This window comes from Bombyx mori, chromosome 3 (assembly GCF_030269925.1).
Source record: "Bombyx mori chromosome 3, ASM3026992v2".
Classification (NCBI taxonomy): Eukaryota; Metazoa; Arthropoda; class Insecta; order Lepidoptera; family Bombycidae; genus Bombyx; species Bombyx mori.
Window position 1 is genome coordinate 1,091,035 of NC_085109.1, and position 21,453 is coordinate 1,112,487.

The 21,453-nt window shown below is 37.9% G+C and overlaps 2 protein-coding genes across 5 annotated transcripts; one reads left to right on the top strand and one right to left on the bottom strand.

Annotated features, from left to right (window-relative positions):
• Window positions 1–2,839: 2,839 nt before the first annotated feature.
• LOC101739580 (uncharacterized) lies at window positions 2,840–18,233 on the bottom strand. Of its 4 annotated transcripts, none has more exons than XM_021346484.3 (8): window positions 18,039–18,229; window positions 16,256–16,420; window positions 15,339–15,572; window positions 14,237–14,312; window positions 13,535–13,633; window positions 12,305–12,432; window positions 11,581–11,679; window positions 2,840–3,050 (listed from the first exon to the last, which is right to left on the bottom strand). In XM_021346484.3, exons 1-8 carry the CDS (start codon window positions 18,164–18,166, stop codon window positions 2,978–2,980), a joined length of 1,002 nt encoding a protein of 333 aa, XP_021202159.1. In that variant the 5' UTR covers window positions 18,167–18,229; the 3' UTR covers window positions 2,840–2,977. The 4 variants fall into 4 exon arrangements, with proteins under 4 accessions (XP_021202159.1, XP_004923941.1, XP_021202160.1 ...); XM_004923884.4 differs by having other exon boundaries at window positions 12,305–12,435; XM_021346485.3 differs by lacking the exon at window positions 16,256–16,420 and having other exon boundaries at window positions 12,305–12,435; window positions 18,039–18,233.
• On the top strand, window positions 16,799–21,440 carry LOC101739724 (uncharacterized). The gene is made up of 5 exons (XM_004923885.4): window positions 16,799–17,793; window positions 18,724–19,110; window positions 19,530–20,135; window positions 20,394–20,555; window positions 20,876–21,440. Exons 2-5 carry the CDS (start codon window positions 19,077–19,079, stop codon window positions 21,034–21,036), a joined length of 963 nt encoding a protein of 320 aa, XP_004923942.1. The 5' UTR covers window positions 16,799–17,793; window positions 18,724–19,076; the 3' UTR covers window positions 21,037–21,440.
• Window positions 21,441–21,453: the final 13 nt, after the last annotated feature.

Consider the following 21,453-nt stretch of genomic DNA (forward strand, 5'->3'; position numbering starts at 1 on the left):
GTATTACTTTGTATCCATATATAATATAGGTGAAGCAAAAATAGTACCCCTTTTTACGAAAATGATGAAATTTTCCACACTTATATTATAACTAGCTGACCCGGCAAACATTGTTTTGCCATATATAAGATTTCTAGGGAATTTCTAGTATAGAAAAAAAACTAACTTATTGTAAGTGTGTAAGGATGTAGTAAATGAGTGAAAGAGGTATGTAGTGCTGTGAACGATGAGGGAATATATAATAAAAATAACAAAACCTCATTCAGTCACATAATACCTTATTATAACAAAACAAAAAGTCCAAATAAAAAAAATATGTTAGGGGTGGACAACCCTAATCACTTAGGGGTATGAAAAATAGATAGTAGCCGATTCTCAGGATTACTGAATATGCATAAAAAAGTTCATGAGAATCGGTCAAGCGCTTTTGGAGGAGTATGGGAACGAACATTGTGACACGAGAATTTTATATATTAGATTTACACAGAGAAGTAGTGCAGAACGCTATTTTTTTTTTTTTAATTTCTAATTTAATTTTTCAATCAACAAAAAAGCATGACTCATACTACAACGTATTTGACACAACACCCAAATTTAATATATGTAGTTAGGTTAATTTTTAAGTCAAATTGAGAATATATTCATATTGTTTGTCTATAGTGTAGCCTTGGCAAAATCTGTGATTATAGAAGTATAGTCCTTGACAATAGACCCTTTATAATGTTCAAACTTATAATTGAAATTAATTATGGTCGCATTAATTAATTTCGATCACTAATTAATTTCAATATTAGCCTTTAATCTTGTAGCAACATGTTATTTGCTATTTTAAAGCATCGTTTAGAAATACGCAATATTTCATTTTGGTTGGCTGACGACCGTACGTGCTCTGTGTGTGGGATAATATTACCTCATTTTTACCAGAAAGTAGTAACGTGACACCCCATTTTGAAGGGCAACACGGAAGTTAATGAAATGCAATTATAACAACGAACTTATCAACTCACATTGACCAATGACCGATCACGTTGTGATTTCCATGGGTAACATTGTATCTCGTATCGGCTTAACAACAGATGAGCCGTGAACTCGTCTGCTCGTTGCCCTCTAACCAACAGCCATCTATAAGCGTGTCGTGAAAATGTCATCATCAATTCTAAAAGTTTTTCAATGAGCCATTTTCATATAATTTCCTCTTGAGTTTTATTGCGAAAGTTTTTAAGAGCTCTTCAAAGATTCATAAAAGTTTCATTTGTCAGGAATCATAGTATGTAGGCAGCGGCTTGGCTCTGCCCTTGGCATTGCTGAAGTCCATGGGCGACGGTAACAACTCACCATCAGGTGGGCCGTATGCTCGTCTGCCTACAAGGGCAATAAAAAAAAAACCACCACACCGTAGCCTTTACTAAAACAACAATATTATCTTTCATTTTTGACATGTTTTTTACTTCTAAGTCACACCTTACAGAATTGGACGAAGGATTGTTTTCGGAATCATATGCGGCGAATTGTGCAACTTTTCTGAGGAGCATCGATGTATTATAAGGCAATGATACTTCTGGCTGCTTATAATAATAATAATAACTGGGAACAAAACAAGCACGGTCATCATAGGACCCACGGACCCCATATTAGGATACCCTATGTTATGGGTAACAGAGACTGATATCCGTATACGTTTAAATATATATATATAGTTGATAAACATCCAGGCAAGAGCAAGTAAACCTGCCAATCACACAATATTTACCCGATGTGGGAATCGAATTCACGACCCTCAGCGCTACTATCATAGAGCAAACTACTACTGCAGTCAATTTTGATGTATGCTCGTCAGACTATAAATGGAATCAATACATTTACGAATATATTTACATACGAATAAAGTTTAAAAAAAGCTACTAATCAAAAATACTAATCTTAGATCTCATATATTTAAATGAGCAATTCTTGTATATAAATATGTATATAATCTGAATCTCGAAAACGGCTCTAACGATTTTCATAAAATTTTGTATACAGGGGATATCGGAGGCGATAAATCGATGTAGCTACGATTTATTTTCAGAAAATTTTGTTTTATTCTTGTTTTCAATAACCACGTTTATCAATAATTTTGATTTTTTTCTTTAAATAACTAGTTCATATTTTTGGTTTAGTCGGTTAGATCGAAAAATATTATTCATATTTCATCATTTTATCAATATGTAATTCGTATTTAAATCTAATTTCTAAAGAACACAATTTAACAAACAAAAAAAACTGGTAGTATGCTTTTAATCTAGCATTACATATTTACTGTAATTATATTAATAATTATTATTTCTGGCGTTTCAAATATTTTATAGTTTTCCTGGTCACCGAAGACTGCAATGATATTCGTCAACATTTGAGTGTATGTTCAAACTATCCTCTAATTAGTAGTTAAATTAATAATTGTCTACAAAAAATGTATGTATTAAAAAATCCGCAATTAAACCGGAAAAAACTTATTCTCATTTTATTGGAACTGGAAAACTGATTCTATTTTTTACTGGTGGTAGGACCTCTTGTGAGTCCACGCGGGTGGGTACCACCACCCTGCCTATTTCTGCCGTGAAGAAGTAATGCGTTTCGGTTTGAAGGGTGGGGCAGCCGTTGTAACTATACTTGAGACCTTAGAACTTATATCTCAAGGTGGGTGGCGCATTTACGTCGTAAATGTCTATGGGCTCCAGTAACCACTTAACACCAGGTGGGCTGTGAGCTCGTCCACTCATCTAGCAATAAAAAAAAAAAAATTAAGATCTACGAAGACTGAAAATATAACTATACAGCTACTAATTCAGACCAGATGCCATTTCCGAACGAATTTTTAATTTTCTCTTAAAATATCCTATATGACACAATGCTTGAACGACAAAAAATAATATAGCCAATAACAAAGAAGAAAAATACTAAAATTTATTGCATGTAATCTGCTAGATCAAAATTTTCTTCACTTCCTCTTTACCACCCCACCTTGGGGTGTGTCAACCTTTTCTGATGAAATTTCATATTGCGTGTCCAGCCTGAAGAGAGAGAGAGAGAGAGAGTCAAGCTTACAAAATCCAGTCCGAGCAAGACGTTACTGCTGGTAGTAGGACACTGGTGGTAGGACCTCTTGTGAGTCCGCGCGGGTAGGTACCACCACCCCGCCTATTTCTGCCGTGAAGCAGTAATGCGTTTCGGTTCGAAGGGTGGGGTAGCCGTTGTAACTATACTGAGACCTTAGAAGTTATATCTCAAGATGGGTGGCGCATTTACGTTGTAGATGTCTATGGGCTCCAGTAAGCACTTAACATCAGGTGGGCTGTGAGCTCGTCCATCCATCTAATCAATAAAAAAAAAAGAAACGTAAACGGGTAACCTGAGGGTAAGTCACTCTTTTACTTCCATCTTTTAAGATTATAAAGCATTGACGTAAAAATTTATTGAAAATATATTAGACATAATATTTAGCTTTAATTATTACAGTACAATTAAAAGTGAGACCTTAGAGCTCATGTCTCAAGGTGGGTTTACGTTGTAGATGTCTATGGGCTCCGGTAACAACTTAACACCAGGTGAGCCGTGAGCTCGTCCACCCACCTAAGCAGGAAAAAAAAAACGATGTTATATTAGTCATGCATTTTTATTATAAACTAGCTGACCCGGCAAACTTCGTAGTGCCTCAATCGATAAATAAAAGACCTAAACTTTTGTATAAAATAAACTTAAAACAAACAAAAGAAGTCCGGCCGACGGGGGACACATCAAAAGAAAAACTTAATTGTTTTTCTTATTTAATTCAGAGCATTTTCATATTTATCTACCTTTTAAACTTTCTCTAGACTTCCACAAATAATTCAAGACCAAAATTAGCCAAATCGGTCGAGCCGTTCTCGAGTTTTAGCGAGACTAACGAACTGCAATTCATTTATATATATAAATATATATATAAATACGAGTATTATTAAGTAGGTAAAATTCAGATATCTAAAATAAACTTATGAAGCCACCTTTTTAATATATTATACAAACGCCTTACTCTGAAACAGTAGCAATATTTTAAACAAAGTTTTATATAAATATTTTAATTAAAACAACGTCTAAACCTTGCAATTATAATTTCCAACGCTTCGAATACTGCTTACAGTTTTTATGGCCACGGATGACGGGAACATTGTTAACGCGAGATTAAACCGTAAAAGGTTTTTAATGGAATTTTTAAAAAACTATAAACAAGTTCTATACTGCCTATTTTATTCCTATAGTAATACTATATGTATTTTTTTCCTACCTATGCTGATAGCCTTGAGAGGCTATTTTAGCTTCTCCTTGACGTGTGGGTGAGCTCGCGGGGCTCAAACCAGGAATGTTGCTAGCACTGGCCCTAGCAAAAGCCGTGCTTCGCAGAATCTACCACCAGATCGGAAACGCGACCCACTGAGAAGATCCGGCGAGAAACTCAGTGGGCTTGCATTTTTCTCATGTTTCCGAAAGTATTAATGACTTCTTTTTACATACATTAAATGTTCAAATGACTCTCCCGGTCGTTATATACCGGGAAATCTTTCCACAACAAACGGACAGACAGTACAGACTAAATATTGTGAGGTTGAACAATAAATAAAACATATATGTATAAAATAATCGAAATTTGGAATAAACGGACATCAAAGATAAAATTTAATCAATAGAGGCTGCCCAAAGTATAAACTAAATGAAATTATACAGGTCAAAGTCGGCATCGAACCCAGGGACAAGGGGTGATCGCCCTGTCTACCTGTGGCATTGACTTGAGAGGGAAACTTTCTGGAATTGTATTATAAATTTAAAATAAATTTTAAAATAAATGAGAGAAAAAAAACACGATAAATATTTAACAACAAGGAAAATATGGTAAGCGTTTAGTCACTGGAAAGATGTTTTTTTTGAAATGTTGCTACGCACGGATGTTCCGCAACGATCCAGACGAATCTTGTCACAAACGGCCCTCTGGTGCAATATTTTTTGTTTTACTCCTTAGGTGAACGAGTTGACGGCCCATCTGACGTAATGTGGCTATCAGAGCCCACGGATATTACAACGTGAACGCCACCATCCACCTCATGTTGCTACGCACGGATGTTCCGCCACAATCCAGACGAATCTTGTCACAAATGGCCCGCTGGTGTACTTTTTTTGTTTTATTCCTTTGATGAACGAGTTGACGACCCATCTGGCATAATGTGGCTACCAGAGCCCACGGATCACAACGTGAACGCCACCATCCAATTCAAGACATGAAACTTAAGCCTCAAACGTATAATTCAAGTTTTCAAAGGATTCATTGTCAAAATTCAACTATTTTTTTATTTTCCAACGGAAATATGAAGTCTTAAGGGACTTTGAAGTTCCACCGCTGAGCAAGAACAAAGATTCTTTGGCAACTGTCACCCAAAACAATACTCATCGACTCTTATCTCGGAGGGCTGAGACAAAACTCATAGTTTTTGTTTTCCCTACCAATTCGCTGGTAGCCTAAGATGCTATTTCAGCTACGCGCCGACGGAGTGGTGAGCTCACGGGTATAGCCTCAGAGAATTTAGCAACACTAGCCCTAGCAAGAGCAGTGCTTCGGAGAATCTACCAACGGAACGGAATCACGACCCACTGAGAAGATCCGGCGAGTTGGCCGTGTCTGTGGATTAGTTCGGTCGTCATAATCGGCGGTAACCGGTGCTTGAGAGGTCTAAAAGCACCGAGAGTGAATCCGGGGGATACGACAAGACATGTTTGGGATGACAGCGACTCTGCGTTGCCCCCATCGCCTGGATCGGATAAAAAACTAATAGTAACGAGGACTTGGGTATAGGGAATAACACAATAGGAGTTATAACGAAGACATTACCACTTTGGCTGTGGCAAGTAGTATCATAGACCTTCATCTGGTGGTCACTGTGTCTAAATGCGCATCCAATGATATTTCCACCAGTGCGTGGCAGGTCTTCCTGGACCCACCAGCACTAGGGTAGATTCAAATACTATAACTTTGCGAATACATCTCTCTCTCTCTCTCTTCAATCGGTCCCTCATTGCTGAGGATCGTGACTCCGGCCGATTCCGTCAACCAGCTGTCTCCATTGATCCCGTTCTGTAGCTTGGTGGAAGGCGTTGCTGACAGGTATTTTCAGTTCCTCCGCTATTTAGTCCGACCACCGTTTGGGACCTCTACCCATAGGCCTTTCTCCCTCGATTTTACCGGTCACCACAATACAATTTATAGTATATAGCTGTCGGTGGCGAACTCTTACAAACACCTGAATGAATCCCTCCGAACTAGCGAGAGGGACATGGTTCTTTTCGTTCGAACCGCGGCGGGCCTATATGGACTTATCAGGAGTGACCGAGTTTTCAATTAGCTTTGTAAACAAATAATTATATTCGCATTTTCGCTCAGTAGAACAGGAATTGTACGTCTTGGACATGACGTGGGAAGAACTAGAACAGACTACCCAAGACCGATGCAAATAGAAGAATTAGATTCGAGCCCTACATCCCAGCAGAGGGTAATAGGAAAGAAAGAAGAAGTGTTAAGATTCGTTCGCACATTAACTTTAAGAACCATTACCGTATGTATCTCTGTAGAGTAGTGTAGGGACTCTACTACGGTTGCCACCTTTCTTTTGGCAGATAAAGTAAATTGGTTATTATAGGCCGGAAAAAAAGTCCATAGTGTTATAATAAAGTACAATTTAATTTTTATTATTATAATGTTTGTATCATATTTTTTCATTTCAACACTACATGACGATCACGACCACTCTGTCAAGAGTGACACGACTGAGAAGAAGAAGAAGAAATCATATTTTTTATAATATTACAGTTAAACAAATTAAACCAGATAATGAATGACAGTGACGATGTCGACATTTGAGGTCTCTTTACAGAGGAGTCTCTACAGACTCCCGTCTCCAGAATCTCAAAGTGATGATGTCAACCAAAAACCGGATAGAAAGATCAACAGAAATCCCAAACGATTCTCACTTTTGTCTCAATACAGATGAATGTGTGATCATGAGTATATTAGGGAGTGTGGGAAATTTGGGGTGATATTGAATGGTCTTATTGTGCAAGATTTCAAGTACTTTTTGATTGAAACGCGGACTCACTCTAATTTTTTGTCTGAATTAGTGAATGGCGATGATTTAATGGGTCATGGGTCGTTTGAGTCTATAATAACTTAATAACTATCACTTGTACTAAGCGGCTGGGAATTAAAAGAATCTATTTGTTAAAATCTTCTATGGTAAGTGAACGATGTGATCCAGGTCACCAAATGACAACAAAACAATATTAAAAACAACAACAAAACACGGACGACAACAGGAACAACAACAAAAAAATACAATTTCGCGCAACAACAATGACAAACGTGAAAACACCGGAACGCGGCGGTGCGTCCGAGGGCCATTCATCAAACGTCAGACAGGAGCTTTTAGTTGTAACAGAATATTGCAATTGTCGTCAGTCTGTCGCTTACAAGTCGCCCTTTCGACGTGACATGTACAGAAAAGACCATAGAGAATGTATTGTGTGCGAGAGAACACAATGGTACGGAAAAAAAAACATTTGAAAGGACAAACATTTGAAGGGGCTACATTTGATGCGTATTTTGTAATTTTTATGTCTGGCACGAGCATAGATCCACTTCGGGTTACTAGTGGTATCACAGAGTACTCTTCTAGGTCAGTCAACAAATAAACAACATCACAAAAAATCACTTTTTTATTTCATTGCATTTGAAATATCAATTGGAAGTAAAGTCAAAAGTTGTTGTTGGACAATTTAAGTTTACTGATGGTAGGACCTCTTGTGAGTCCGCACGGGTAGGTACCACCACCCCGCCTATTTCTGCCGTGAAGCAGTAATGCGTTTTGGTTTGAAGGGTGGGGCAGCCGTTGTAATTATACTGAGACCTTAGAACTTATATCTCAAGGTGGGTGGCGCATTTACGGTGTAGATGTCTATGGGCTCCAGGAACCACTTAACACCAGGTGGGCTGTGAGCTCGTCCACCCATCTAAGCTATAAAAAATATATATTTTATGAGTTACTTTTTTTTCAAAAATCCTTTAACTATTTCTGCAAAATATGTAAAAATAAGTTCAGCACTAAAAGCATTAAAGACACCATCACAACACACCAATCAATCTCAAAGCGAAAAACAAAATATTCCCTGACACGCAAAACACGAAAATGTCCCTACAATTACAATTTATCGCATTTAATAAATGTCATAATATTGCTATAAGTCATTTAATTCTCTGTTTCCCTCTCAAAACAACAAACAAATTTTCCATTCATTACCTGTACCGCGTGGATATAACTGTATTAATACAATCAACGAATGTGGATATCCCGCTGTGATTTATCTCTAATAACGTTGATTGCTTGTTATTGTATTTATTTAAGATTACGATCAGATGGCACGTGTTAAAAATCGATATTATCCAGTCTTATATAATAAATACATTCCAAACATGTTTTTAGATATTTTCTGACCACTGGCTTCATTGACTCATATGTAGCTAGGATCCACAGCCGTGGCCACAAAAAAGGGAGGCGTAGAGCAGAGATTCGGATTCCGAGATTCCTCGCCACCAAAGCGCAGTCATTGCCGATTGAAACAGGCCTTAGATGGAGATGCTTAGTGATGCAGACGAGAAACCGCTGCTTACCGCTAAATACCATACAAAAGTCTCGTTTGAAGAAGAGTATATCTTAATAACCACTTACCATCGGCAATAAAAAAATCTGAACGGTAAGTGGGAGAAAATATCTCTGGAAACACACTGTGGATGAGCACAATGGTTCTCGATAGCCTGGAAGAACTCTACTCCAGAGACGGGCGGTGTAATATTATAAACTAGAGGGTAGGATCTTCTCAAACAATTCTCAGAGCACTTCCTTCCTTCCTTCCTTCGCAGAGTACATACGGCAAAAAATACAGAGAAACCCAAAGTAGCCTCAGTAGATCCAGAGGTTCCAACTGATCCTTTATAATGGCAGATCGGCAGATTATAGATAATCAGAATAGCCCTCTTTTGTTTGCAGTCAAATGAAAGTAGCTGATATTTGGAAAGCCCGACCCAGAGGTGGGAGCAGTACTCCACGCGAGGCCGGACTTATGCCTTGTAAAACAAAAGTCTTTGTTCAGGCGTAAAGTACCACTTTTTAAGATTACCGCTATTTAAGACACAAGTTCGCTTTGCCCTTCAAAGGACTCTGATATTAAACAACTTCATGATTTCAGTCTGAAAAAAATTACAGAATTGTCACGATGAGTAGTCACAGGAGCTGGTTAGTAAACGACACCAGTGCCGACTCTTCGGGTATTTGCGATGACAACGCGACTACCCTGGTAATTATCGCATTCCCAGAGGTCGCTACGGACTGTCCACTCCTAAGCATCGCAGTAAGGCCACTGAACAAATTTAAAAAAGGACAATTTGAAGTTGCCTCATCAGAATCAGAGAAACGTAATAAAAGATCTAATAGTTGTGGCGTGCAGTTAAGGTATACAGACCCTGACTTCTCTAGCGAATGCTTCGACGGATCAGAAAAACCAGTAACATACATACCAACTTGGCTCTTCTTAATTCCCATGTTATAAGTAGGGAATATTTTACTTCTTTTTTTCCTACCTAAGCTGGTAGGTAGCCTTTAGAGGCTATGCCAGCGTAACCGAGCGAGTGGGTGTCGTTACTACCACTAGCCCTAGCAAGAGCCGTGCTTAGCAGAATCTACCGGATCGGAAACGCGGCCCACTGAGAAGATACCGCGAGAAACTCAGTGAGCTAATATTTTGTTAGCGACAGCTCGTCGAAGAAAACCAATAACATAGTCCACCCAATTGATATTGTTGTCCTTATTTTTTTGTAGGAATCTATCGTAATCAATAATATGCCTATTAAACTTCCTCTTTTGTTGGTGAAGTTTATTTAATCGTTCAAATACATAGGTGTGCTTCAAAATTTATCACAGTCCTATTGAATACGACTGAATCAATAAAAGACAATAATAGAGTACCTACCTACATACGTCATTGACAAAAACTAGTTTATCTTAGGTTTTTGTTCTATTTTGTATGCACGCTCAAGACATACATATGAATGAAAGTTCGGTCAGGATAAAGCAGGGTTCAACGAACGCGACTTACCTTCACAACGCACAGGGGGTTACTATATATTAAAATATTTAAATCGGAATTATGGCATAAAATGAATTTGATATGAGAACATCAGTGGTCGGTGACAGCGGGTCGCTCATTGGCGTCGCGAAGCTGTTTTGAACCGCGCCTCGCTCGGCTTGAGACTTGGACCTCATGTTCCAATGACGGCCTTCTGATGACTATGAACTTTGATAGCCAATTAAGAGCTATTAGGCCGTGAACCAGTACATATATCTGCGCAATAAAACCATCATGAAGCAATCACAAAACCTGTTTCTCATGACGGGGACAACTAGGACCTATTTGGATGAAGACCACTCTGTAATTGCTTTGATATTAAAAGATCAAAGACAACATTTAAAGTTTCTGGATTTCAAGGGCAATGTATAGGGAAATAAACGGGATAATTTATTACACAAGCTTGTCTGTCGCAACTCGCAAAGTCAAGCATCCAAAAATACGCCACTAAGCCGATTTTTTTTATTGCTTATTCGGTTGGACAAGCTTACGGCCCACCTGGTGTCAAGTGGTTACCGGAACCCATCGACGTCTACAATGTAAATGCCGCTACCTATCTTGAGATATAAGTTCTAAGGTCTCGGTATAGTTACAACGGCTGTCCCTTCTTCCCGGTCTACCCTTCAAACCGCAATACTGCTTCACGGCACAAATAGGTAGGGTGGTGGTACCAACCCATACGGACTCACAAGACGTCCTACCACTAGTAATTCCCGGAAAAGTCCTATAACAGATATATGCAGACAGGATCGTTTGCCTTCTCCACTGGCTGAGTGATTGTTACCCGAGACACTCCACCCTGTATGTCCCCGGCGGTGACGTCACACACTACAAGTTCCGCACGTGCGTCTCATTTCACATTTCCCACAGCCAACCCTTCTGGTGGGGCCTCCGGTTGAATATCGCGACGAAAGCTCGCTTTATTATCGGCGTAAAGGTATAACAACAAAAGACAGTCTGCGTTTCAATACACGTCGCATCCAAAGTTAAATCAGCTAAACCTCGTATGGTAGTGAAAAGAACAGTGGTGGTAGAACGTCTTGTGAGGCCATACCGATAAGTCCCACCGCCCTCTCTATTTCTGCGGGAAAGCAGTCATCTATTTCGCCCTCATGACTCAAAGATGGCCGGTATTCGCTTTGTGATATTTGAAGACTCCTTTCATCATTTAAGGCCAACAGATATCTTCTTTATATAAGCACTGCGGGAATAATTCGTGCACACAAGTGAGGTACGTTTGAGTCTGAGTTCGCAGTAGACAATCCGCACAGACGTGGTGCAGTCGCTGGACTCATTGCGAGGAGTCACCGGACGATCAGGCCCCAGACCATTAACGACAGAACTCACCTTAAGTTCCTCAATCTGCAGTCAGATATGACGCTCATTCTTGACCTGGAGTCGCCCAGGTCCAAGGGAGGGAGGAGGCCCTTCGAACGCCCAAGCATACTACAAAAATAGAACTTAAATGAACGAAAAATAATTCTAATAGAGTAAATTAGACTTTTGCTGTAAGATATCGTGTAAAATTTTTAGTGACTACAATTTATTCAAAATTCGACTTATTTTGTTGTGAGATAAAATTGTTACGTATTTGTGGTATTCGTTGTATTATGGGACGCAAATGAAGGCTGATGCAGTACACTCGGTCATAAGATCGAAATGACAATAGCCCGTATCATTGTTCATCAAAGGGCAACTGCGACCAGGTTCCCACCATCATTATTCCCAAATAGTGCGCTAGCAGTAACCCAACTTCCCAATTCCCACCCAAAGTTTATTTAGAACACTAGGTATATCTTTATCCCGTGTGTGTCCCTCCTCCGCAGGGTCCTCCCTAACCTACCTACACATTGTGCCATCCATCTTCGATAAACGGTTATAATCATTCAGGAGCACTGGCAAACGTCAAGAATTAATATTGAAATTTCTGCCACTAAGTTTTCTCATCTCAAGATAAGCAGATGAAGGTCACGCTTCTTCACAATTGCTGACTATCTGCGGATGCAAATACCAATAACCCAAAAGTCCCGACCAGACCGTCGCCACAACCGAAATAAGGCACTGCCCCCACCTGGCTTTACTAAACGACTTGCTCTTGTCAGTCAGGCGTCTCTTCTGACGGACAACAGTAGAGTCACCAGCGCCGTGCAACGAACCTTCCACGGGGGTCGTCGTCTTCAAAGCACTGAAGCTAGACTCCTGCTAGAATTCAAAATTAACGGGCAATTCGAACATCCAAAATGTTTCGCGCGTTACGTTCGTCTGAATTACAATTAAATCGGCTTTAAATCTTGCCGATTTTGGAGCGGGTCCTTAACGTTATATGTATATATATTTTTGTTTTTTTTATTGCTTAGATGGATAGACGAGCTCACAGCCCACCTGGTGTTAAGTGGTTACTGGAGCCCATGCACATCTGCAACGTAAATGCGCCACCCACCTAGAGAAGTTCTAAGGTCTCAGTATAGTTACAACGGCTACCCCACCCTTCGAACCGAAACGCATTACTGCTTCACGGCGGAAATAGGCGGGGTGGTGGTATCTACCCGTGCGGACTCCCAAGAGGTCCTACCACCAGTGATTACACAAATTATAATTTTGCAGGTTTGATTTTTATTACACGATGCTATTCCTTCACCGTGGAAGTCAATCGTGAACATATATTACGCTTAGTTACAGTTTATGATAGTATTTAAGTCGGAACGAGAACGGATGTCCTGGATACCGCTATGGGAGACATTTTGATGGGTCATTGAAAGATTCACGTGGCATGTTATTTAATATTCTCATATTGTTTGGACTATTTTTTGTCATAAACAGCCCGAAGAGCTCACGTTACACAGACCACAACGTGCGAGATCATGCGAATGAAATAATCAGGCTGGATCTTACCTACGTTCTAGAGTACGTTTTTATTCTGAAGATAATAGTACTTCCCAGGATATTTGAGGATAAAATCGCGTCCAATTAAATCGCAACGTATCCCTGCGAGCGACACAGTTCGAGACACACAGTTATTGTGTCACATACCTTTCTACATGGCCTGGCTACATGGTCATAAATTGTGGTTATTTTAAAGTCATACATGATACAATGCTACAAAAACCGGATATGTTGAGGCTTGATTAGTAACTCGTAATGATGTTTTAAATATTGTAATAGCATAATATAAGTAATGGTCCTTCCCAAGTCGCTTAGCCAATTTAGTCTAGGCTAACGATACCAGCACCTAGTTAATCGACATGGGATTTAGTGACTAAAGCTAACAGAGTATTATGATTCAATTGCAAAGGTATAGTACTTTAGTAGAAACATTATCCGAGCTGTAATCCGTGATCTTCTGCAGAACTTCGCTTTCAGCACCGATCGGCTCCGAACTTGGCTCCGTGTCGCTTGTATCCTGTACATCGTCGAGAAGTTACAAAAAAAACGTCATTACGGATCCTCCCGATCCATTAACGGTGCTTTTAGGTACCACAAGCACCGGTCACCGTCCTCGTCGAACCCGTCGACGTCCGACGTAAATGTGCCACCCACCTTGAGATATAAGTTCTAAGGTCTCAAGTATAGTTACAACGGCTGCCCCACCCTTCAAACCGAAACGCATTACTGCTTCACGGCAGAAATAGGCAGGGCGGTGGTACCTACCCGCGCGGACTCACAATAGGTCCTACCACCAGTAAAAGTCCAAACCAATAGGGTCCTATCCCCAGTGTTTCGGGCGATGGCGGCTTTTCGTTGCCCCGTCGCAGTCGGTTAAGAATGGCCCCCTATACTACCAGCGAATAGGTAGACAATATATATTTTTTAATTATTGAAAATTCATATAAATTACTATTAAAAAAAACACATCATATTGGTCCAAAACCAATTTAGATTCTACTTATTCTACTTATATTAAACCTGCGGAGGACTTAGTCTCAGTGAAGACCACGTGTCTGCGTCTACTCATTACAGACTAAGACGTAAGATACAATATAAATGGGGAGCTTTAATTACTAACATAACTGATGGCTCTTTGCAGAACTTCTTCTCTTACCGTCTTCCACTCATCAGGTATGTTCACTTTGCCGGGGAACCTTTAAATTAACCTCCAAGTTACTGTTATTTGAATTATGGTCAACGTAGGTATACTTTTGACCATCGTGAATCGTTAGCTCCCCTTGCGTATGTTATCCTTAGTGAATTGTTAATGTGGGTAAAATTTATCATCCGAACTGTTTCCGTGATGGCTTCATCAACTAACCTTGATGGTGGAAGATGAAAATGTTCACAACAATCGTATTTGGCACATACATTGGCATTACTATTCTGAAGTGTTCAGTCTTATAATCAGCTACCAGCTACAAGATAGCTCGGTAAAGCCAAAATAGCATAAATATTTATGCTTAACCTGGCAAATTGGTTTCCATTTAGATTGAGATAAGTATCGATTGTCTTTCGGCTTCATTGGTCAAGCATAAACATTTTTGGCTTAAGCAAGCTATTATTACAAAAGTTTATACCCTAAACTTAAAATAGCATCTACACCTAGCATCATATGAGACACTTTACCCTACGCCACAGCTGATTTTCATTGCACGCAGAAAGAATCAGGATAATTTAAGTGGTTTGATAGTAGTTGAAGTAAATTAATTGTAGACGGAAACCACCAGCACTATATTGGTTTTGGTGAGCGGTTCTTGTAATCCTTATAGACCTAATCTTGGTGTAGACTATAATTACAATACCACTTGGCACTCGAACCTCTAATCTCATACATGTTGGATAGTTAACCTGATCGTCTGTATTAACTACAAGGGATTCTTTACGGCGCTTATTGTAACTCTGAAGCGGGACTTATCATATCCCCAAAACCTTATAGGACTAGAAGCCATTTCCCACAGAAACTTTGCCATCCTACACCGATACTTGTCCTATTTATGATGTCCATACACTCATAGCGGACTGTTAAAATTAAATTACCTCACAGAAATGAAAACGGTGATACAAGACCAGTTCAAGACTGGTCATATGATGATGGATCAAGACATATGATACCGCTGTGTCAAGACCGCCGATATTCTCAAAGAAAGAAGCATTTTTAGAGCTTGCCAAATACCTACCAATACTCCGGTGGTATTTCTTCCACCACTGGATACTCTATTGATGAACTACTGGAGGATTTCCTTAGAGACTCTTCGGGTGGCTGCTCCAGCACCTTAAGGTCGTGTTTGGCCCAAGTGTCTTTGGGTGAAGGTTCTGGAAGTTCATCCGGTATCCAGGATTCGACGCGATTGGGAATGTAGCACGGGGGATAAGCACTCGAGTCTTCCCCGGGATCGTGGCGATAAAACTCCCTATCACGGTAAAAATTATAAGTATACTTCAGGCAGTAGGTATAATAATTAAATTTAAGAATTACACGTATTTTGGGCACATTGAAGGCGTATTGAGAGGGATATTGGAGTCGAATTAACTAAAAGTCCTAGTCACTCCATAATCCCTACCCGAGACAGAAAACTTAGTAGGTACTAAGCAAGTTTTATTTGCTAGAGTGCAGCTTTCTATACGGTGCAAAGATTCGTTTTTATAAACTTCTCGTTACAGGTCATGAACTCATAGACTTTAATATTTATGACATCGCCTGCCCATATGTTAAACTAGATACGGGTATGAATTCACAGTCTCGTCAAATTACTTCCACTATCACTGTCATCTAAGGTAGCATGCTGCTCATCTCAGCTACAAAAAACCAGCTCCAATTTGTATAAAGCTTAACGGCAGTATAAATCCTCTTATTCTTCTTGCCTTTATGCCACATTACGTGAGGTCTAGTCAAGTTCTCTATTTACATTCAGGTCTACCATACGTCATCTTTGTACCAACACAATTCTCTCGCATATCTTCTTTCAATCAGTTCATCCAAGTATTTTTAGGACACCTTTCCTCAATTTACCATGTACTTTCATACCCGAGGTATTTTTGGCCACATGATCATATGTGTATAATAGCAGCAGAAGCAGCATTAATGATTAGATACCAATTGATAAGTTTAAGCCATGCTTGAGCCGCTATGTGGATCGTAAAGGCTGATGTCTGCTTCTCCATGTAACGTTCATAACAGATACTCATGGCCTCTTCTAAGATCTCCTCTCTTATTTCGAAGATTAGAAGGTCATCATCTTCTTTCTGAAGGATTTCAGCCCTGCATTGATTAATATATGTACATAAATTGGTTAATCTAACTAACCCGGTATACATAAGTCCTCAAAAGTACGTTATGCTAAACCGTACTGTGATGCATAATGTTTAAAGCTGATTGTAGATGTACCTACAGCCACTAATAGCATTCTCTACAAATATTGAGTCTGTGGTGGAGACCGAAATCCCGCCAAAACTAAAATAACTCCACACCATGTATCTATGCTCCACACAACAATATACATACACACAACTAATGTACTCTTTCCTACCTTTTCCACACTAGTAGTGGCAAATGCAAAAAAAAAACGTGCGAGCCACATTTAAAAAAAAAAAAAAAAAAAGAAGTGAAGTTGTGTGATTTGTTTTATGTTGTCTATTTAGTGTTTCTTCGGGTTTAAATGCGTAATAACCATGGTTTATCAACTGTTTGGTGACTGTGAAAGTGCACAATTCTGGAGAAATGAAACAAAGCCGCTGGACGTAGCTTCTCGGGATCCTCCAAAAAGTCCACTGAAAAAGTCTCAGTAAATGATCACCATTTTACTGAGATTATATTTCATCACATATCATCTCATTTGTAAATTTGTATTCGTTTTTAATCATTTATGTTATATCGCGATTAGTTTCCGTCGTTTTTTATTATTCATAAACTGTAAATAATTATATATTAATAATAGCATCTGGTCCGATAAAAATATCTCCATAAAAACCAAGCGTAAACTTGTAACAAGTCTTGTGTTTTCTATTTTCTTATATGGGGCGGAGACATGGACTCTGAAGAAGGCTGATCGAAGTCGGATCGACGCGTTAGAGATGTGGTGCTGGAGGAAAATGCTGCGGATTCCCTGGACGGCGCATCGGACAAACGCATCAATCCTGGAAGAACTAGGCGTCTCCTTAAGACTCTCCACCATTTGCCTACGTAGGATTTTAGAGTTTTTCGGTCACGTTCCGAGGAAAAAGGGTGACAATCTCTAAAGACTTCTCATAACCGGCAAAGTGGAAGGAAAGAGGCCTAGGGGGCGTAGTCCTATGCGCTGGTCCGATCAGATTAAGACGACTTTGGAATCCAGCATCAATGTCGCTATCCACTGCGCGGAGGACAGAAGTGAATGGAGGAACATAGTCCTGACAAAAGTGCTCAGTAAAGGTCACGACCCTCAGAACTGAGGAATACGACGCACGGAGGAGGAGGTAAATAATTAAAGCGACTAATTATAAAAATCTTATTCCTTGACGCCGGCTAATGCACAAACCGTGCCGGAGCCAAAAAATAAAGAAGAAGAAGATGAATTAATATACTCCACACTAGTCCAGTCACACATCCATGGCAAAATTTGCATTTCTGCTGCATGCAATCGCCTTTCATCCTCAGTAAGTCAAATTGCACTATCAATCTTTAATTAAACAATCTTGTTTATTAGATTGTTATATTCACGTTAATCATATCTTGCACAATAATTGCGTAGTTTAACTGAACAGTGACATGTACATGGTTCGTCCTAAGCCCCAAAAGCTTATCAACAAATCTACAAGAGAATGCAGGCTGCTATCTTCAGTACTGTGGACGTCCAACTAAAGTAATCTGCCAATATTGATTCTGTGTAAAAACATATTACCAAGTACGCTCCTGTACATCCTTCGGCAAAGCAATTAAAGTCCTTTGATCGTCAAAAACTTGAAGCTTTCTTCCGCGGCGAGAAATCTTGTATTTAATTAAATTTGTTGATGTGACCGTACTCGTCATATTTTAAGATAAGTCGGTAATGACGCTATCAAATTTAAAACAGGATATGCACACATACACATAAAAATTTTGTTTGTTTTCCTTGATGAAAGAATAAAAATATATTAATCATAGTTCGTTACAAAATTATAACTCATTGTTATTGTAAGCAGGTACCTAAAAATCTAAGCAATTAAGATTTATTTTAGGAAAATAACATATTCAAACTATTATTACCATATTTATTTAAAATCCGTATGTTTCTACTAAGTAAGAATGTTGCTCATAGCTTTTTACTATGTTTCGTCATGCGCAAAATAAATATTGATTAACTGTTGAAAACGTTATCTGTACCTATCAGAAAATTTAGATTGATAATAAATTATAATCTACTTTTCTGATTATACCAATAACTAAACTAGGTCCTGTACCAACTAAAACAAAATGGTCAACGAAATCCGTGTGAATAAAAACAAGCTATACTTTAATGTTAAATAATGTGTTAATTGTAAGCCTATGAAATGCGTTTAATCCTTTTAGTGTTTATAGCAATAATGAATTTCTGTTATTATTTTCAGCATTAAATTTCTCAATTTAATGGTAAACACGCCATAAATAATTTCATCGAACCTCGTTAATTTTTGTGTCAAAGAGTATAAAATATAATCACTACGTTTTATTTTGTGTAAACAAGAACAAAACCAGCCGGAAACAAAGATGCGACCATAAACAATATTTTAACATTTTGACAACGACAGCTGTTTGAAAATAGTGACAAAAACTGGACGTAAAATTGAAATTCATTTCACATTTTATTAAAACTAAGTGTATGATAATGAACGTTGTATATTTATAAAAGTGTTGAATTTGTTGGTATCTAAATAATGAGTGTGTGTTTAAAAAGAAATTCAGTTGTAGTTTGACAATCAACATGTATACTTTGAAGGGTATATTCCCCGAGCCGAGTAAGTCCGTTACATTTTGTTTTTTTGTTGTTTATGTTAAAAAATAACTTAGTCTAGTCTACTAGTATTAGTATTTACTGTTTAAAATTTAAAAGAATACTGTATACACGGTCATTGTCCCACTAATACTAAATTTGATTCAATCAAATTATAATTTCACTTTTTCATATGACTTATCGCGGCGATGCTCATATTTATCGTGAGAATATTTTATTTTATTGTACTAAATGAGCATTAATTATCCGTGTGAGGATACCCATTTAAGGGTTTGGTGTAAGCCAACTTAATAAAAACTGACATTGGTAATTTGAAGTAGAATTAGAGAAGCTAGTAAGGATACATCTAGTGTGAATAGATAAAAAAAAAAAGAATAACTTCACTGAATAAGTCTTTAATGATTAATTTTAACATGCTTACAGAGAAAGATCAAAAAAAGAACTTCATCAAAGAAAATATGAAGCAGCTGAAATACATTCAGAAACAATCACCAAAGGAGACTTCTAAGAGTCTTCGAACTCAAGATATGACCAACTCTGCTACCGGTAGCACAATTGGTCAAGTAAAATCCTCACCATCAAACAAAAGTGCCAAAATCAGCTTAAACATTGGTAAACCTGGTGCTGCAAACAGGAAAAAACTTTCAGACAATGTACGGATAAAAAAAGGAGACATGGCAGAATTCCTTAAACGCAAAGAACTTAGACAAATGAAACCTGTAGATTTACAAAATGATGACGAGAACTCCTCAGAATCATCTGGACATCTCCGAGATGTTGCTTGCCAGACTATCGAGTCTAATCTTTCACAAAAACTGACAGAAAGCACAAAATTAACTGTTCTCTACCCTAAGAAGGAAGATGATGGTAAAGTGAAAGCATGTGGCGATACTGGTCTTCATCGAAGTCCTCCGCCATCACAGACTCCACGTAAAGGTGGAGATGAAAATATAGAAATAGATAGGAACAGAAGTCGTCTTAATGCTATATTGGAAAGGAAGGACAGTAAAGATCCTTACTTGCCTTCAGGTAAATTAGAAATATGAAATATGGTTAAGGGCACCTTTAATTTGTTTCAATTATGAAACTCATATAAATATACAATATTGTATGAATAAACTTTAATGATGGATAGCTTTAGTTTCTGACTTTGACTTCTGACTATATTGTGTGGCTCAAACGTAGTCTGCAGTTATTTGAAGATGTTAATTCTGGTAGAAATGACATGTAATTAAAAAAACTAATCCTTTTATTATTTCACTTGAATATATGTGAATTTATCTACAGGCTACCAAAAAGGAGTTTTACCAAAATATCTCCGAGAACGGAAGGAGCAGACACAAAAAGATTCTGAAGTAGTCAGTGATAGTGACAATATTCAGTGTCCACCTGGACATGTCACCTTACCTGATAATGAGAGAAAGGAAACACTTCGGATGCTACGAAATAGTAAGTTACATATTACTTTGGTTTTAATCGTGAAAAACCAAATAAGTGTCAAATGAAGATTGAAACAGTATGAATAAAAAAAAAAAGCTGTGAAAAAAATTCTAACTAATGTTGTTTGTAAACAAAGATTCCCACATTGAATTTTATTAAAAATAATTACAAAGCTTTTCAATGAATAAATAAATTATTTCTCATTGGTAATTGCATTGGCATAGTACTGAAAGACTGAATATAGGGTTTTCGTGAATCTTACCCCTATACTTAAAAATAATCTCTGCAACACTAATTACTGGAATTTATCTTACTGAATTATATTCTAGGTTTTGCGGAACTTGTCAATGATTTAAACAAATTGCCGGTCAAGACTGACACTCTCAAGATGCGCAACAAAAAGATGGAATTAGAGAAACAACTGGCAAAATTAGAAGAGGGTATAAAAGTTTTTTCACGACCAAAAGTTTTTGTCAAAATTGGTGAATAATACGACAGGGTTGTTGTTGATCTCCTAAGAAGCGTTTGGAATTAAATAAAATCTTAGTTTGTGAACACAAACAATATTTTGAATAACTAATATAAAAAATTATATTAATCAAGAAGATTCAAACTAATTCTTTTAGTGTTCATTATTCTGATTAATAAATGTCACTATAATTTCAAAATGTCTTAAAATTTGTTGAAATTTAATGTTTTCAAATAGTCATTTTCACATGGGTATTTTAGAATAAATTAACTGTTTTTTCGAACAAGTTATCCGTCCATAAATTGTATGTAAAAAAATACTTAATTGATCTCAATCTGTAAGTTAATTTCCTTTATAATGTTAGTCTCACAATAATTGTTAGTTACTTGTTGTATTTTTGAAAATATATATGAAACCTCTTTGTATTTGATTTTTTTT

What these genes read in the sequence shown, in the direction of transcription:
- LOC101739580 (XM_004923884.4), bottom strand. Translation starts at nt 18,166, where the DNA reads ATGACGAGTACGGTCACATCAACAAATTTAATTAAATACAAGATTTCT. An exon ending in GAAATACCACCGGAGTATTG is followed by an intron (nt 14,313 to 15,338) that starts GTAGGTATTTGG and finishes GTTAATTTAAAG; the next exon opens with GTTCCCCGGCAAAGTGAACA. An exon ending in CGGATAATGTTTCTACTAAA is followed by an intron (nt 12,436 to 13,534) that starts GTACTATACCTT and finishes TTTGAATTCTAG; the next exon opens with CAGGAGTCTAGCTTCAGTGC.
- LOC101739724 (XM_004923885.4), top strand. Translation starts at nt 19,077, where the DNA reads ATGTATACTTTGAAGGGTATATTCCCCGAGCCGA. An exon ending in GGGTATATTCCCCGAGCCGA is followed by an intron (nt 19,111 to 19,529) that starts GTAAGTCCGTTA and finishes ACATGCTTACAG; the next exon opens with AGAAAGATCAAAAAAAGAAC. An exon ending in ACTTCGGATGCTACGAAATA is followed by an intron (nt 20,556 to 20,875) that starts GTAAGTTACATA and finishes ATTATATTCTAG; the next exon opens with GTTTTGCGGAACTTGTCAAT.